Source organism: Nematolebias whitei, chromosome 2 (genome assembly GCF_014905685.2).
Source record: "Nematolebias whitei isolate Nwh7 chromosome 2, NemWhi1, whole genome shotgun sequence".
NCBI lineage: Eukaryota > Metazoa > Chordata > Actinopteri > Cyprinodontiformes > Rivulidae > Nematolebias > Nematolebias whitei.
The window spans coordinates 35,563,335-35,582,693 of NC_056499.1; the positions used below are offsets into that span (position 1 = coordinate 35,563,335).

Below are 19,359 nucleotides of genomic sequence, written 5' to 3' on the forward strand. Positions count from 1 at the left end.
GGGGGGGGGGGTAAAAGGTTGAATGAATGAATATAGCAATATTACATAAATACACAAATAAACATTTACATAACCTTGCAAGTGAAATAACCACATGTTGTTTATTACGCAATACAAAACAAATACAAACCGGATTCCAAAAAAGTTGGGACACTAAACAAATTGTGAATAAAAACTGAATGCAATGATGTGGAGGTGCCAACATCTAATATTTTATTCAGAATAGAACACAAATCACAGATCAAAAGTTTAAACTGAGAGAATGTATCATTTTAAGGGAAAAATCTGTTGTTTCCAAATTTTATGGCGTCAACAAATCCCAAAAAAGTTGGGACAAGTCCATTTTTACCACTGTGTGGCATCCCCCCTTCTTCTTACAACACTCAACAGACGTCTGGGGACAGAGGAGACCAGTTTCTCAAGTTTAGAAATAGGAATGCTCTCCCATTCATGTCTAATACAGGCCTCTAACTGTTCAATCGTCCTGGGCCTTCTTTGTCGCACCTTCCTCTTTATGATGCACCAAATGTTCTCTATAGGTGAAAGATCTGGACTGCAGGCTGGTCATTTCAGTACCCGGATCCTTCTCCTACGTAGCCATGATGTTGTGATTGCTGCAGAATGTGGTCTGGCATTATCGTGTTGAAAAATGCAGGGTCTTCCCTGAAAGAGATGACGTCTAGATGGGAGCATATGTTGTTCTAGAACCCGAACATAGTTCTCTGCATTAATGGTGCCTTTCCAGACATGCAAGCCACCCATGCCACAAGCGCTCATGCAACCCCATACCATCAGTGATGCAGGCTTCTGAACAGAGCGTTGATAACGACGTGGGCTATCCTTGTCCTCTCTGGTCTGGATGACATTGCGTCCCAGTGTTCCATAAAGAACTTCAAATCGTGACTCATCTGACCACAGAACAGTCTTCCATTTTGCCACACTCCATTTTAAATGACCACTGGCCCAGTGCAAACGTCTGAGCTTGTGGAGCTTGCTTAGAAATGGCTTCCTCTTTGCACTGAAGAGTTTCAGCTGGCAACGGCGGATGGCACGGTTTTTTATTTTTAATTTATTTTTACTTTATTTTACTTTACTACTATTCGCACCTTATGTCGAAGCAAATTCCTAGTTTGTGAACCTCGTTCATTGACATGGCGATAATAAACTGATTCTGATTCAGATTGTGTTCACTGACAATGCTTTCTGGAAGTATTCCTGAGCCCATTCTGTTATTTCCTTTACAGTGGCATTCCTGTTTGAGGTGCAGTGACGTTTAAGGGCCCGGAGATCACGAGCATCCAGTAGAGTTTTATGACCTTGACCCTTACGCACAGCGATTGTTCCAGATTCTCTGAATCTCTTGATGATGTTATGCACGGTTGATGATGATAAATTAATAGTCTTTGCTATTTTACGCTGGGTAACACCATTCTGGTATTGCTGCACTATCTTTCTATGCAACAATGGTGGAATTGGTGATCCTCTTACCATCTTGGCTTCTGAGAGACACTGACACTCTGAGAAGCTCTTTTTATACCCAATCATGTTGTCAATTGACCTAATTAGTGTTAATTGGTCCTCCAGCTGTTCATTATTTGCTCAATTTCCTTTTTCCAGCCACTTATTGCTACTTGTCCCAACTTTTTTGGGATTTGTTGACACTGTGAACTTTTGAATCAACATATTTTTCCTTTAAAATGTTACATTTACTCAGATTAAACTTTTGATCTGTCATCTATGTTATATTACGAATAAAATATTGACATTTGCCATCTCCACATCATTGCATTCAGTTTTTATTCACAATTTGTTTAGTGTCCCAACTTTTTTGGAATCCGGTTTGTAACTTAAACAGTGACATGTAGTCACCAGAACATGCTGAGATATTGTGCTCAAGTTTGCATAAACAATTTTTCCATAAATCATAGAAACTAGCACCGCATTAATCCTTGTGTTTGAAACACATTAACACCAGAATCATGAAGGTAACTGCACATGAACTTCTCCTGAAGAGATGTTTAAAAAAATACTGAACATTTTTAACATTTCCACTCTTTGGTTGAACAAATCTGACATGCAAATAAATAAATAAATAAATCTGTGGAAAATCCATCTTAAAAAAACAATCAAATCTAAATCAATCAACAGCCAAGTTCTGATGTCCATTTTGGCATATGACCATGTCAAAGTGTCTTCTTAACCTTCTTCTTGCGGTATTATTAGCGGTTGGAAAACTAGTTTGTCTTCTTTATACCTCTAAAAGTCCAGTTTAATAGCCTACAGCACCCTCTACTGGTTGTCTTGAGTCAATACATTGCATAGGTTCAACTTATTTACATGGCATTGTAATCTGTCTTGGGGGGTTGGCGAATACCTGAATAGGCAGACCGGGCCCGCCCTCTGGTGCTAGGTCCGTTTCAGCTGCTTCCTTCCTCAGGAGTCACCACAGTGAACTAACTCACACGAAGATTTGGCGATTGATTTTACGCCGGATGCCCTTCCTGACACAACCACAGACCATCGAGCTACCACAGCCCTCTGTGTGGACCAGAGAGCTGCTATCTAGGGGGAGCACATGGTGGGGGTCAGGGTCTCAGAGTGAGGCAAATGAAGGTGGAGGCAGGTGTTGGTGCTTCACCTTTCCCACCCACATTTTGATGTTGTTGGTCCGGGGAGTCGAACCGGGGACCTTCCGATCATGGGCCCGCCTCCTCACAGATGTTGAGCCAAAATCTGGTTATGGTTCTAGCTGACAATTAACAGTAATTTGTACTCCGAGAACTAACTGATCATTGAAAATCTCACAATATTGCATGAAATCACACATAACATTGAGGTTAGACCCAAAACGTTGGTTACGTACTGTAACCCCAGATTCTATGAGTATAGGCGCAGCCCTTTAAGGCTATTGCTAGTGGGTTTATCCCGTCGTGTGCAGCGCAGCACTGAAAACTTTAGTCCACGCCCACCGGCTGTGTGGGTCCCACCCCCGGTCCGTATAAATTACGGTAAGACCGGGTAATCGGCTCCCAAATAGCTTTTTTTCTTCAGCCATTTAGGAGCCAGTGAGGCCCAGAGCTTAAAGGGCTGCGCCTATACTCATAGAATCTGGGCTTCCAGTACGTAACCAACGTTCTATTTCATATAGGCTTCACCCTTTAAGACTATTGCTAGTGGGTTAAAGGCGAAGCAGGATGTAGTCTATGCCTCACTGGGTCCATTCAGACACAATATGAAGCACCTGCTTGCACAAAAAAATATTTCATCACTCAGCCTTCTGTGTGCGTAATTACGCGCTGCGTAATTGCATGCTCCATGCGCAGGAGCGCACCAGAGAAAAGATCTTTGGTGAGAAAAAAGGCTGAGATAGCAGACCTGCTGCTGTGAATAGGAACAACGGAGGATACGAATTGTAACAGAGTAACGATGAACAGAGCAGACCAACAGCTCCTCAGGATGAATCCATTAATTTGTGGACCGAGGGAAAAACACTGATCAGTAAAACCCTCCACTCTAGAGATGGAGGCAAAGGTGGAGACGGATGTCTTCAGCTTGCCAGGCCAAGCTGCAGCCTCGTTCCAGTGTGACGTCACAGCTGGACAGCGAGGCCAGATGGGATCATGGCGACGAGCCAAGGCGGAGCCAAACCTTCCCGCCAAATCATCCAATCAGAGCGGAGGGAGGCAAGGGATGGAAAGTCCCTTTCTGTTAGCAGCCTTCTGGATTATGCTGGGCAGCTCCGAGAGGAGGGTGCTGACGGCTGGCAGTGGTGTGGTCCTGATGTGGGAAGAGCCGAGGTGGCTGAGCATCCGCTCGACCGCTCTTCTTCCGTCACTACACTCTCCAGGAGGGAAGGGGCAGTGAGGTTGCTTCCAGCATCGCCTTTTTCGGAGGAGTCATTCGATTCACTGCGTGACTCTGCGTTAAAGAAAGGCGGTGGCGTCGTCCCACGCATAGCGTCCCACCACGGAAAAGCACTCCTCGGCGCTTACCTTGAACAAGGCTGCTCATCTCCGCTTCTCCTCAAGGAGGAAGAGCTCACCGGGACGGCAGGAGGTTGGCGTGGCGGAGACCCGGGCATCCTTAGCAAAGGTTGTGCTGGTCAAAGCTGGACAACTTTTCCTTCTTCGTTCTTCTGACAGTGCTATCTAGCTGGCTGAAGAAAAAATGGGAGCCAATTGCCCAGTCTTACTGTAATTTATACGGACCGGGGGTGGGGCCCACACAGCCAGTGGGCATGGACTAAAGTTTTCAGTGCTGCGCTGCGTGCGACGGGATAAACCCACTAGCGATAGCCTTAAAGGGCGAAGCCTATACGAAATAGAACGGCTATCACTCCATCTCCTCTCATAAGATTTAGTTCTTAATTAATAAATAACTTATAAAATAATATAGTTGATTGTAATAAATAATTAATATGTTCTTAATTTAACACTGAAGTAAAAGGATGTGGGCGATTTATATTCTTTCAAGGTTGCTGCGCAGCACCCTGCAGCGGGGGACGAAGTCTGGACGATCTGAAGTACTACAAGTTTAATTTGTGAATTTCTGGTCATTCAGCTCATGTTTGACTCGCAACATGCAGATTAGCTTAAGTCATGTCACAATTCAGTGATATGGATTTAATCGTAATTCTGCTACTGGTGGTGTTGGCACAAACGTGGCACCTGAGTGCGGAGCTAATTAAAGCACCTGTTCTCAGCTTCCAGTAGAGACGACCTGCTTGGATTCAACAGCACTGTGGACAGCGGACCTCAACCAGACCTGGTGGTTTTTAACCTGGAGGCATTTGTCAACAGCTACAGTAAGAGACTACATCGGTTTTCCACGGACATCAAGGAGAGGAGGTGCGGGTACGTATCAGACGGCAACGCCTGTCTCACCCCCCGCAGCCCTCCATCCTATCTGTGCAGTACCTTCATACAAAACTGTACATGAATGTGCTGTCGTCCCTGTAGTTAGGCAGAGCTCCAGGACAAATAACTGCTGCAGTGCAAAAACTAAAATTACTGTAAATTAAATAAAAAAAAAAAACTACTGCAGAGTTATACAGCCTGTCCATTTCCAGCCAACGTTAAATAAAGTGACAATGACTGGAGGCACCAAAGACAACATTTGTAACTTTTAACGTTAAAAGTTACAAATGTTGTCTTTGGTGCCTGGTTGTTTTACGAAGTTCTGTCCATTTCTTTGCATCAAATGACCGGCAGTTCCACCACATTTTAAATGGCGGACGCTCTGACGTATCGTTGCAGTGGGCCAGCCCGCTCAACGGGGCGTCTAGTGTGTGTGAATATTTATATATATATATATATATATATATATATATATATGTGTGTGTGTGTGTGTGTGTGTGTGTGTGTGTGTGTGTGTGTGTGTGTGTGTGTGTGTCTATGGGCCAAGTTTGATGGTGATAAGATGGTTTCTGGAGTCCGCCCTCTCCCCCGAGTTTGTTTCCTCTCCTCAGTTTGCTGTGGCTCCTCGAATGATGGTCTTTATGTTTAAAAAAAAAAGAAGAAGAAAGAAACCATCCAGAGGACCTGACTTAACTTTGTTGTATTTTTTTAACCTGGATCATTGAGCATGAACTTCAATGTTTTCATCGTTTTGATTTCCACTGAACTGCTGCGACTATTTTAAACTGAGATTTGTTTTGTGCGTGTTCTGTTAACCATGAAGCAGCAGCACTGTCACATCATGGATCACAGCTTTTAAAAAGACTCCGTTTGGTACGTACAGCATCCTTCTCATCCACATCTCGGTCGTGGTCCAGCAGGAGACGCAGAGCCTGTTCATTCCCAGCTCCTGCTGCCCAGTGCAATGCTTTCCGGCCTGTCTGTGCAGAGACATCAACGTTACTCAGCTGATCCAGAGTCAGCCAGAAGACAGCAGCTCTGCCAGCGCCTCCATGGACTTACTTTGTTTCTGGCTCTGACACTCACGCCCCTCTTCATCAGCTCCACGAGTTTCTCGGTGTCGTTCCTCTTCGTGGCGTCGTGGAGCTCCTTTTCGGACCAGAGCACTGTCAGCGACAAGACACAGCTTGTTTAAAAAGCTCCTGTGCGAGGAGCACGTGCAGCCCCCACGAGCTCATGTGTTGATATACTTAAAGACGGCAGCATTACCGATACACGAGCGCTATGTACAGAACATGTTTCCCTTCTCTTACAGCCGGACATCCTGCTTGTAGTTCCAGCTGTAAACCCGCTACAGGAAATAAAAGCCGCTGATGTTACTCACAGATATCTTCCTCCGACACCAGCCCGTCCTCCATGCTGGCGCGTTTCAGAGGCTCGCGCCTCTCACCTCTGTCATGTTGCGGCTGGCTGCCTTTGATGTGCCCCCAGATGAAAGCGCTGACCGCTGATGAACTGTCACTGGTCAAGGCGCTGGCACGTGACCAGTCACTTCCGGTCATTCTCTTCAAAATAAAGCTTGCAAAGGAGCTCAGTTTCCTAATTCCTCTGTCAGTTTGTGTCCTAATAAATTAACAAAATTATCCAAACTATAATGAACACGAGTATATGATTTATATTTAGTGTTTTTCGGTAAAAAAAAAAAGACACATTATTCTGAAAATACTCGGAAATAAATGGCAGACTGTGCAGTGTTGGTGACCATGAATGTTATTTTAATGATTTGAACATATAAGGTGTTACATCTTTGCATTGCTACAGGCATAAAGATGTAAAGTCCCACTGATAATTATTATTTCCTTTAAACTCTCACTTGTGTTACCAAATGTTTATACTTTTGGAGGATTAAAATATTTTCTTTGACAAAACTACTTTGGTACACGTGTCATTGTGAATCTTTAATAATTTGGACACATAAACCTTTACGTGACAAGTTTTATATCCAAATCTTTAGCATTTCCTCCAAGTTTGCCTTTCTGCAATTTTAACTCCTTGTTAAATATTTATGGCTTGTAACAAACAAAAATGTGTTATGAATGAAGTTAAAAACAGTTTATTAGATTTGGGGTTTTAAAATGACCTTAATGTATTATTGAATGTTGTGAAATCAACAAAAACTAATAAAAAATTCACAGATAGATGCAAATTCTATCATTTATTTGGTTAAATCGAAAACAAAAGCATAAGCAAACATTTTCCCTTTCTTTATTTCCACATTGTCTGATTTTAATCAACATTCCAAACAATAACCAATACTGTATTTTAAAATATTCTTCTTTACTTTATATGATGAGACATATTTAATAAAGTATTCTGGTGACATATACATTTAAAATGTGAATTAATACTTTTGTGTTTCAAATTACATAACTTTTTCTTGGTCAGCAGATAAACACCATTAAGACACGTTTATGGAAAGCTGAATTTTAAGAGTTAGACTGAGTTTCTTAAGGCATTTTATTCTATGTACAAGTACAAAAATCTTTATAAAACTGTGGTCTAAGTGAAACAGAAATATTCCTTCATGTGCTTCAGCCGTGTGATTAGTCCGAGACAATAATTCAAAGAGCTCCTGAGCTATCTGGATACATTTTCACTCATCTATGATTAACACAATGCAGCAAAATGAAAAATTATGTACAGTTAATTAACAATTCCTTCCAATAAACTGAAAACAAAGAGGCTGTGACGTTTCCATATGAAACTATTAAAACGGGTTCAGTTCGGTGTTAACCCTTTAAGTACTTTTGTTTTTATTATTTTATTGTTCACAATTCTACAAGCTCCTTCAAGTCACTGTTTTTTCTTCTTCTCAGCAAATGTTTGATTTTTTTCATACATAAAAACAACACAAATACACTGAGGGACACTAAGCATCGCTTTGCAGAGAAATAATTGCACTGAGTTAATTGTAAGCAAATCGTTGCACATGCTGCTTAAACCTTTCAAACACGAGACCCTTCGGTCCAAGAAGTGAACCTCGCTAAACCCTGAAACCTCAGTAGCCGTATTTTCCGCCGTAAAAGTTGCATCTGTGTATAAGTCGCATCAGTCCATATATGTCTAATAAAGTGGGAAAAAAACCACATAAATAAATAGCTTCGCCGTATAAGTCACATCTATTACGCAACACCACTGACCACCCGGAAATATGGGCTGGTGTTGTGCCAAAAACTGATTGGTTGCCAAATGGCGGCTGCGGAAGCGTGCACGGGAGGACTTTAACAAGAATTTAACAAGATTAACACTTAAAAACAATTATTTGTTTGCTCGAAATTATAGTAAAGGTGTGTTTCAGCTTAACTTTTCCTTAATAAATGCACTTTAATGGTCAGATCAGCTGCATTTCAATAATCAATTTGCGGCTGCTGAGCACACAGACGGAGGACTCGCTGCACATGTCTTCGAAATTTAACAAGATAAATACCTAAAAACTACTATTTGCTTGCTCGACATTATAGTAAAGGTGTGTCTCAGCTTAACTTTTCCTTAATAAATGCACTTTAATGGTCAAATCAGCTTCATTTCACCTGGGCGGTGCGGCGAAATGATACTGATTTGACGTTTGCGCCAGGAGTTCCGGAGCAAGAAAAAGGTGGTTTGGTATGGCAAGTCAAGTGTCTCTTTAATAACCACTTTTACCTATTAATGAGACACTTGGCTTGCCACAATTCTTGAGCGCCCTCTAGTGGCTGAAAATGATAGTTTAATATTTTTCATGTCAGAACAAATGAAATCGTCAGCTCTCTGCCAAAAATTGGGTTATAAATATTGGGGGAAAAAAACGTATATTAGTCGGTGTAAAAGTCGCAGGACTTACAAATTTTTGCAAAAAGGTGTGACTTATACGGCGAAAAATACGGTAGCTAAAGTAGCTGTACTGGTTTCTCTCGCATTTGTGAAGCACATTTCCAGTTTTCAAGAACTTGCAACTGAAAACTTTTCCCCCCACTCTGGTGGTTTGAAGCTGATTGATGTAAGCTACAACAAACTCTCCCTTTCTTCAGCATCAGCTGCATTTTGACTGAAAACGTTTACATTTTTCATCAAAATCAAGTGCATCTTCCTTTAACCATTTTGAGTTAAACCAGGACGGATCTCTGTGTTGCAGAGGAGAAGCACGCTGTGAATACCCACATCACTTTTTGTTACCCTTTTACACTTATCATCTTTAGGCCTCGTGCAAATCAAACAGGCGAAGTCTCCACAGGACTGGGTTCCTAATCTACAGCTGCTAAAACACTGTCCACGTGAAGGCTTTAACCATCAGTCTTTCTGCTGCAGCCAGTATTCACCAGCTCATCCTGTCGATTGTGTTTTTTGTTAGTTTCAGTTTGTTGACCTCCCTGAGGACTTTGTCAGCCTTCTTCAGCTTTTCCAAGGCTTTAGCCAGCAGATCCTCAGGCACGTCCTCCCCACAACTCTCCCCCTGTGCCTTGCTCAGGAGCTCACTCGTTTTTTCCATCTCCAGAGCCACTTCAATCTCCAGGTTTGTGACATCATCCTTTAGAGCCGGTGTGTTTTTATCGGCAGCTCTGCCGCGCTGTTTCTGAGAACAGTCTGAAGGCTCGGACAGCAGGTCACCGATGGAGGCTGACCTGGGCTTGTTTAAGGGTTTGGGAGGTTTCTGAAGTGGCTGCGACCGCCGACAGGGGAAAGCGTTTGGTCTAACCTGAAGCTCAGCTGATGGTCTTAAATTAACAGAGACCTGGATGCTGTCGTCGGAGGCGTCCAACACGTCCAGAGCGACGTTGCTTCCTCGGAGTGCAGCTGTGGAGGCTGCCAGCGAGTCTTCACACCCAGAGCCTTCACTCTCATCATCTGAGTGCTGACCACTGTCTACAGATTTTTCCTCTGCCTTCTTCTTCTTCTTCTTCTCTCCAGACAAGTGACAGAGAAGGCTGAGGCTGTCAGTGAGGGGGTCATTACAGGAGACAACAACTGAGGGGGCATCAGGCTTAGTTATAGCTGAGGGGTCGGTTTTGTTCTGCGTGGCAGGAGGAACATGGTCCTCAGAACTTTTCTTGGAGATTAGAGGAGGACTTAGGCTTTTCCCCTGTGGTGCAGCAGGTTCTTGTTGGTCATTGTCAGATGTCTTTATTATTCCACAGCTTACTGCCTCAGGTGTCTCTTCATCAGAAACTTTCTCTTTGGCAGCAGCACTCTCAAGTTGATCGTCTTCAACTTTGTCTGAATTCAACTCGTCTGTTTCCACAGCTGGTTCTGTTGTTTCACTGCCACTATCCTCCTCCTTCTCCTTCTTCTCATCAGCTGCAGCTTGAACCTGCTGATCGAGCTCCGCTGCAGTTTTAAGAGGCTTTTTCTCTTTGGCTGGAGGAGTGGGAGGGTGGGAATTTGGCATTGACGGCGAGATTTCAGTAAGATTGCTCAAGGAGCTGCTGGTGCTGGGTTTGTTGGGAGGGGTCGGCGGCGGTGGCCCTGCCTTTTTCTTCACTCCAGCTCTTTGATCGTTTGCAGCTTCTTCAGAGGGTTTGGCTTCTTTTAATGGCGGCACCGGTACCTTCAGGACCATGAAAAACAATAAATAATTTGCACAGAGATACTTTCACAAAGATTTCTGCACAGTTACATAAAAAACAAACCTTTTTCTCCAGACCATCATTTGTAACAGGTTCATCCTCAGATGCTGACTTGGACTTAGCCTCTTTGGTGGGTGGCATAGGTGGTTTGATGGCTTTCTTCTGGGTAGGGGCTTCTGGTTCAGCCTGAGCATCCTCCTCAACAACTGGCACTAATGGATTCCCTGAAACTTTGCCAGCATCTGTTTGAGCTCCCTTAGTGGTCTCAGTGCCATCTGTATTGGCACGGTGGGTCCCATTAGGCATCACTGCATCCTCCAGATCAAGGTCCAAACGCAGGATACCATCACATGAAACATCCGCTACCTAAAAGGTAAAAAAAATCCAAACCAGGCAGATATTTCATTTAAAATATACAATGTGCTTTCTTCAGTAAAGGCTGTACATTAGAGGTCATTTTGATTCATAGGAAACTATTCATTGGCCTATTAAGAGACAGTGTCAATTACAATGTTTGGTTATATCTAACAAGGTTGAGTCAGGTCCTATAAGAGTCATGTCCTGTAAGACATGGAGGCGTCCGCCCCTGTTTAACAATAAAAGATTTCAACAAAGAAGAATCTGTCCAGAGGACCTGACTCAACCTTGTTAGATTTATCTACCTGGATTGTTGAGCAGCATCAGGACGTTTGGCTGTTTGCTTACCCATAATGCCACTTTAACCACAAACATCTGGTGTTTCTGTTTTGAGTAAATGAAACCAACTATTGTTTGTTTGTTTGGATTATTTCAAACATGTTAACCAGTCCTTTATTTGAGCCGGATCCTGCTGGAACAAGATCCAGAAAGTCTCTCATTTTGACCGGGTGCGTTCTGGCAACTGTTCGCTCGGATCCGGCAACTCTTATCTCTGCCCCTAAAAGTCCAAAGTCATCGCACATTGATATTTTCATTATTTATTAAAAATACAACTGCCCAGCAGAGACGCAGACTGCATGTCCCGCAGGGATGAAGTGTATTCATCATTATGGCAAGCCAAGTAGCCCATTAATAACCAGACGTGTGGTAAAGTGACTATTAATGGACCACTTAGCTTACCATACTTTACGCACAGGAGCGTCTCCAGAACTGCTGATGTGAACTCACGCATATGTTTCAGACATAATAAATAAAAATGCTTAGCTACGGTAAATAAAATACAACGAGAGAAATGTTTGAGTATTATTTTCATTAATCACGTATCAAAACAACGGTGTTACTTTGTCAAAATAACAGCGATCAACATGTCGAAAAGACCGTCCAGTTTACTTTCATAAAGTAAATGGATGGATGGATGTTTGTCATTAGTTGGACACCTGAGAAGGCAGTGGTGATTGAGACTGGAGCAGCAGGAGCAACAACGCAGGAATGAATTCAGCGGAGAAGAGTTAGACTCAGAAACATAAAGTGTGTGGGGGGGGGGGGGGGATGCTTGACAGAATCGGAGCTGCTCAATTCACACACAACCTGTTGTTGCTCTCTAATATAGTTACTGAATCAAGTGTTTACAAATGTAGGTAACTGTTTAACAACCCGTTAAAATGGGCTGCACCAAAATGCATGAAATAGCATCTACTTTATTAAAAAATTTAAAGGGGGGAGGACACGCAAGCTCCCTCCACTTCCCCCACCAGCACCCCACCCACACACCCATCGGCCCGCACTCCCCCACCCCACCCGCTGCCCACTATTTATGTTCCAGTATGGATCAGTTTACAAATTAAGCCCTGATGTTAACTATATAAAGGCAATCGATTTAAGCAAAAAAGAGAGAAACAAAAAGACAAAGGAACCCTGAATAGAATAAAAAAATTGCATAAGTATTGCTTCATTCTTGTTAAGTAAAGTAAAACTACCTGTAAGCCAAAACGTAAACTAACTTAGCTGTTGTAAGCAAGATATAATTTACTTAAAAATCCCTTTTTTCAATTAATGAAACAACATTAAAATATTGTTTTCAGTTTTGTAACGGTGACTCAAATGGAAATTAACATAAGATAAAAAATACTGAGGAGGGACGACAACAATCAGAATGATTTGGTTTAGCGTCAAGTTAGCGTTACACTCATGGAGTGGATGTGTTTAAACCATCCACTACCAACTCTCCAAAAAGGGAGATGAAACATAAATATGATTTCCTAAAATCCTCAACTACTCAGTGTGGGTGTGGAACTGCCTGGTGGATGTGTGTCCCCACCTGCTGACAGACAACATACGTACCTCCTTCATGTGTATCCTGGTTGGTGGCCGCCGGTTACAGTTACCTTTGGGTCTTGTTCGAGTAACATGCTCTAAATTGATGCTTTCGTCAACCTTCACCTGGAAAACATGAAGAAATCTGAGCTCTAGAAACTGTGTGTATAGAAGGAAAGTGACTGAAATTAAGACTGAGGATCAAAAGTTTACCTCATCAAAGACTTTGTTTTTTGCACGACTGATGCAGTCGCTGAGGGCTTTCATCCAAGCCTCCTTCTCCTCAGCAGACTGAGTCTGAAACTTTACATCATGGACCTGCCAGTAGAGTAAGACATTACGTTCTCTGCATTGAGTTAGCAACCTTGTCCACTTTTCTGTTAATCCAGAGTGCAGTGATCCCTCACTTAATGTGGGGGTTACGTTCCAGAGACCCCCACGGTAGGTGCAAATCTGTGAAGTAGCGGCATTCACATATAGGTTTAAAGTTTATAAACCCTTCCCACACTCCTACAAACCTTTCCCACTCTCTTATAACCACTTCATGTGCTCTTAAACACTTTGGCGATGGAGATGATGATGATGGCATGTACAGTACACACAATATAAAAAAAACAGGTTTAAAAAAAAAAAAACCTACGCAGTGAAGCTGCAAGAAGTGAACCACGAGGGACGACTGTATCTGAATTGTGGCAGATCACTGCTGTGTGCTCCTCAAAATGTTTTCTCCTTTTTGTTGCTTCTCTACAGCCAGAGCTGAGCAGGTTACCCTGGAGAACGCACGAGGCAGCCAAGTAGCTCCTCACGTCCCGCTCAGACCATCCTCCCCTCGTTCATGAGCAACAGCAACAAGAGACTATTAACGACCAACAGATTCAAGGATCTCACGGCTAAACCAATACAATTATTGGGAAATGTTCATGGTGATATTTAAAACGATAATAATTTGACAAATACGATTATTTTTGTTTTACTTTTCAGTACTCTGAATTATACTGGCATCACTTTCAAAGTGTTACATAAATATGTTTGTGAAGTTTACCAATTTAACCTTGTAGGCTTCCTATCCATGTCCAAGGCATGAAAATAAATATATCAGAAAACATTTAATGACACCAATAAAACTGAGCATGGTTTTTAAACATTGAAATGATCAAAAACAGTAGATCAAATTATAAATATGACTCAGCCAGCACAGATACGTGATCACGCTCTGTATGGGGCATCATCTTTACCAGCTCTAAAATGAACGGTGTATCACAAAAGTTTTGAGTTCGGGACATTTATCACAAATATCAGTAATAATTAGGTACATGTTTGAAAGCCTAGAACATTTCTTATTGCATTCATTGATGTTTATCACAAGATTTAACATCTTCCCACACTTTTGAGCCATAGATAAACAGAGAGAAGCATCCAGTTCTTTTGGTTCCCCTCTGTGGCTAAAAATGATACAAAGATGTCATGTTCTGTCAAGTTTGTTCCTGGGAAAACTCTCAAGGAACAAAACTGTCTGGAAACAAATGTGTGAAAGTTTTGGGAAAAACAAACAAACATGCAGAATAAAAATAAAAATAAAAACAGCCTGAAAAAATGTGGAATGTTTTTAAAAACTGTACCAAACCAGGATAAAGTTCAGAAAGTTTCTTTAGTAAACAACCAGCTGTTTAAAACCACTGGCTGACCCAGAAAGTCAATCTTAGCTAGTTTGAATAATGGGAGGGGGGTGTCATTTGTAAAGCTATGAGCCCTTATGACTGTGACCGCGATGACTTATTGTGGGATGTTTAAAGTCAGCAGGGGTCAGCACCTGAAGGGAAACTGGTGCAGCAAAGACAGAAACATGGTAGTCCAAGATAAAGCTGGCTCAAAGTGTTAAAATATACAGAATCGGTCTATATTGAATAATAAAGGATAAAATTGCCCGTTACGTAACGTGTCCTGATGTTTCGGATTGAGTTGTAAACCGACTGTATTTCAGATGGACTGAAGTGAACTCAGTGTAACTGGATTTTAATTAAATCTGTTTCTTTTCCTGTATAGAGCCTTGAGAGTACATATGTTGTGAATTGGCATTTTTTAATAAATAGAAAATTAATTGGTGATGTCAATTTAGTAGCCTAGCATTAAAGCTTATAATAGAGCTTGACCGATATATGGGTAGGGCCAATGTTTGAGGCCGATATAGGTGATCTGTGATAACTGCCCCATTATGCGTTGATATAAACACTGGGAACAAGCTGTGTCTTTACTGGCAAAAAGGAGCGAAATGAAGCTGATTTGACTGTTGCTCCAGGCGAACTGGACGAATGTGGCTACTATGGCAAGCCGATTGTGTCATTAATAGCCACTTTTTACCCATTACATGATACAACGGCATGCCATACAACTCGACTGCCATCTAGCGGCTGAAAATGGTAGTGTTCAATATTTTCAGTCAGAATGAATGAAAACAGCCATATTTCAGCCAAAAATTGGTTTATGAATATGGAAAAAATTCATAAATACGTCGCTTTGGCATATAAGTCCCAGGGCATGCAAATTATGCCAAAAAACAGAAACAAAACGCGACTTATAGGCTGAAAAATTCTGTAATTGTACAAGGTATCCTGCAGAGTGCACATGCGGACTACTTTCAAGTTATGGCTGTTCACTTTTACTTTCACGTTCAGCACAGCTGAAGCAGCGAGCAATACTGTGTAGCATCTTTTGCTGAACAGAGCAAGGTAAGTTTATTTTAACTGATCTGCAAAATAAAACATCAAAAATAATAAATTCTCTTCAATCCTCCAACTCACTTGTCATTAGCTACGTGCCTCTCAAGTTAGCAAGCTAACGTTTAGATAACCTAGCATAGGCTATTGTCTTGTAACATTTTGTCCAGAACAATAAATCTAACGTAGAGGTAAAATACAGTATATCAATGTTGGTAATGTTATCGTTGTTGTCCTCGATGAAATCATTGTCTGAAATCTTTACTTCTCTGCAAAAAAAAAAACTAAAAAACCAGCTTCGGTCACTTAGACCTTCACCATACATGACTGTTTAAACAGTGAACAGGGAAGGACGTTTCTTTGTTTAATTTATATATTTGTAACACTTGATAACTTTAATGGTGAATAGTGGAGGACAGTAAATGTGAACGCACGTTAGGAAGACTGTTTCAAGACTGTTTCAAGACTGTTTCAAGACTTCAAGTGTTAAAACAGGTTTAAAAGTAGCTGTTTACTTAGATTCCTGGGAGTGGACAAACCTAAAAAAAATTCAGCCATTATATCGGTTAACAGCATTAGCCTTCCCCTCTCAACATCGGTATCAGCGATAGCCAAAATTTCCATATTGGTCGAGCTCTAGCTTCTAGCTACAGTCCCAATCATTGTTTTCAGCTTCATTCATAAATGTCCTCTACAACTCTTTTTACAAACACTAAAGAGTCTGTCATGTCACCAGCTATTGTTCATACTATAGATCTTCCTTTGAGTCGTGAGTCTTAAATCTTCAGCAGCATTTCTAAATACCAATCAGAGTTGGAGAAGCTAGTCAGCACTGTAAAGAGAGTTATTCACTAAACTGATGATACTGATGATAACTGATGATACTGAGGCAGCGATAACAAGACAAGCAGTGTGATCTGTGTTAATTAAATGCCTCTATGCACGTTAGCCCTGCACAGAAAAAAAATGATTAAAAAATACACTGGAACAGACATCTGATCTGGTGAAATGACGTGAATCAGTGAATCAAATTATAAAACACATATATTATCAGTGAATCAAATTATAAAACACATGTACCAGTGAAATAATGCTGACCAGTAAGATGATGCTTACATACTAAATCAGTCACAGCAAACAAACATTGTGAAGAAACTGTATTATTGTACATGCTGCATAGTGATATAAAAACTAACCTAAATTGTATTCGGCTCAAATAAACAGGCACATGCACTTTCTGCTAGACGTGCACTAGAATGGGACGAATCACACACGTGTAATTACTATTCATTAGCATGCTGCACTCCATCATGACTGACCACCACAGCGTCCCCCAGCTCACCTTATTTCCAGGCTTGGGTGAGCGTATCAGTACCAGCCTGTGTTTTTTCTTGAACGGGCTCTTTAATTCGTGACACGATTCATAGTTTTCCAGGTCAAACCTTTCCAAGCAGTTCTGCAGGTCCTGCAACACAACGTACAAGTAGATTATGTGAAAAGTAGTCCGTCCAACTGTCAGTGTTGACATTTGATCAACAATTAGCAACAAATTCATGATGGCGCACAGAGAATGGCAGTACGTGGATTTATTGCGCTGTACCTCATGTTCATACACCACCACCTCTGTCTTTTCCACGTGGACGTATCGGTCTTTGTAGCTTGTCAACAGTTTGCCGTGAGCTTTCTTCACCCAACCAGCCTTACTCAGGAACTTTGGCTTTTTGTGCTGGGCTGTGTCCTCTTTCGTGCCCTGCAGCGATACAGAGGAAGGAAGTCACACTCATTTTACACCTAAGTCGACTTTTTCTCTTGGGGTTTGTTGTGGGTGAAAAAAAAGAGGTACTAATCTAATATCTACGTTGTACACTTCAGCATGAAACATAAACCAACAGCAACCAGCAGCTAAAAGAAATTCATAATTTAAGATATTTCACTGTAAACCTGCATACCTTCACGACTGCGTGTGAGTTACATATATGGACATCTTCCAGTGCTCTGCCGTTCATGGATAAAAAAAAGCTCTGTGTTTATTTAAATAACACGCTGTGTTTGGTGGTAACAGGTCATTTGGCACCTACAACCTACAGACAGAACCTACAGCAGCCAGTAGCCAAAATGGCTGTAATTCAGTCAATCTTACAGATACTGTGCTTTGAGTTTGATGTGGTAGTAGCTGACAGTCATCCCGACACATGCTAACAGATCTCACAACAGCATGCAAGACTGGGCGATATGCAATGATGTAATGATCCCGCAACTGCCTGTCTTAAATTAAAATTACTGGTATTTTTAGTGATTCATAGAACAGTCATAAATGTTACTGTAATTATTAGATGTGCACAGATGTTTGGCAATTTTTTTTAAATTATTTTATAAAAATCTAAGTTATTTCCTGAGGTCAGATTTGATTTGTTTGTTGTAAAATGCGTCAGTGGTGTTTGTGAAACATATCAGCGTATGACATCTGACAGGCATGCCAGCTGATACGTGGATTAAACAGTTACTGTAAACAGTGAGCAAGCTCCACTCGCTCTTCCCACCGCCTGCACGCACCAGTGAGTAATGGTGTGGGAATACTCTTACATCATGCGTTTAAGACGAGGCAGGAATATCACTCTGTGAAGGATCTGCAGCGAAACCTCTGTCAGCCCACTGGAAACTGCAGAACGTTGGGACTGACCATTTTATAGAACATTTAATTTAATCCAAGGGCTCACATCCAGATGCAAAGACAAGTTTGTAAAGAAAAGTTCCAGTTTATACTGATAAATCACATTAAGTAACAACTGTGAGACCTGATACCCTCCTACTCTGTATCACTGTTTGCAGACACAGAACTGTGCGGCCTCAAAGGGATATTTCAATCTCTTGGTGGTTCTGTGGGAAATTTATGAAGAATTAATATTTTATCTATGTAAACAGATCTTTACGCCAGCGTCAATTTAGCAACAGATTGTTATTTACATATAATTATGTGCTTATTTGCAAGTGTAAATAACTGCAGAGGTCCTTCTGGTGAGGTTGGTTTAATTAAATTTATACAGAAATAATCATGTAATCTAAAATGGACCAAAATGTGAAAGTTTAAGTAACAGCATATGTGTAAATTGCTTTGAAATTTTGAAGACTCAAGTTGTTTTAAGATGGTGCTGATCTAATTTGGAAGGGTCGTTAATAGTGTGTCAAAAAAGGGCCATGCAAACACTATAAAGCAGACAGTCCCCATCATAAAACACCTCCAAGTCTTTGACGTTCACAGAGGTTCATGCAGTTCAAGTTTCTTTATTGTCATTCGTATCACATGTGGTACATGAGGTGGAACTAAACTGTGTACAAAGGGTTCCAGTTACACCCAAAAATAGCAAAAATATAAAGTATTAATTGAAACGGTATACAAGGATCTAAGACATACACTAAGACAGGGGTGCCCAATACATCGATCGCCTACCGGTAGATCGCGATCTACCGATCAATCGTGAAGGCAATTTGAGTAGATCGTGGCGAAATAGACGTCAGACTTTAAAAAAATATATTTTAATTAAATTTTTTTTTTTTTAAGACATCAGCCATCCATCCTCACTATACAATTAATCACTTGATTGACATACAGGGCAGCCAATCTAAGACCGGACCTTTTCTAACGCATAGGTCACCACGCATGTGCATACAACCGTGCTAAAAACAAACAAGTTGCCTAGTAATAGCCTCCAGTTTATTTATTCTAACCTAAACTCAAGAAAGTGTCAAATGAGTTGGGCAGCTGGACCAAGTAAGAAGCAAAAAATCTACCATTTCCATACGGAATGGGGGAGGATTTTTTTTTTCACAATGTCATATTCAAAGTGCGTTTGCCTCATCTGCAAGTGTACCGGAGTGGCATCTTCGGACTATATTCACAAAAACTATGACACTGACTTCTTTCTGAAAAGTGAGCTGAGAAAGAAAAAGGAAGTAAAA

General features: G+C 41.4%; 2 protein-coding genes across 2 annotated transcripts in view; both read right to left on the bottom strand.

Moving 5' to 3' along the window:
- The window catches only part of ankdd1a (ankyrin repeat and death domain containing 1A), a 19,999-nt gene extending 13,603 nt beyond the window's left edge, over window positions 1–6,396 (bottom strand). Inside the window, exons 1-3 of the mRNA XM_037697653.1 lie at window positions 6,241–6,396; window positions 5,919–6,022; window positions 5,738–5,836 (exon numbers count right to left, since the gene is read on the bottom strand). Coding sequence (XP_037553581.1) covers window positions 5,738–5,836; window positions 5,919–6,022; window positions 6,241–6,274 — 237 coding nt within the window. The 5' untranslated portion in view covers window positions 6,275–6,396. The remainder of the gene's footprint in view (window positions 1–5,737; window positions 5,837–5,918; window positions 6,023–6,240) is intronic.
- Window positions 6,397–8,914: 2,518 nt separating this feature from the next.
- The window catches only part of plekho2 (pleckstrin homology domain containing, family O member 2), a 29,925-nt gene continuing 19,480 nt past the window's right edge, over window positions 8,915–19,359 (bottom strand). The window contains exons 2-7 of the mRNA XM_037697654.1: window positions 17,003–17,152; window positions 16,745–16,867; window positions 12,902–13,006; window positions 12,716–12,814; window positions 10,520–10,822; window positions 8,915–10,437 (exon numbers count right to left, since the gene is read on the bottom strand). Of these exons, the coding sequence (XP_037553582.1) occupies window positions 9,208–10,437; window positions 10,520–10,822; window positions 12,716–12,814; window positions 12,902–13,006; window positions 16,745–16,867; window positions 17,003–17,152 (2,010 nt within the window). The 3' untranslated portion in view covers window positions 8,915–9,207. The remainder of the gene's footprint in view (window positions 10,438–10,519; window positions 10,823–12,715; window positions 12,815–12,901; window positions 13,007–16,744; window positions 16,868–17,002; window positions 17,153–19,359) is intronic.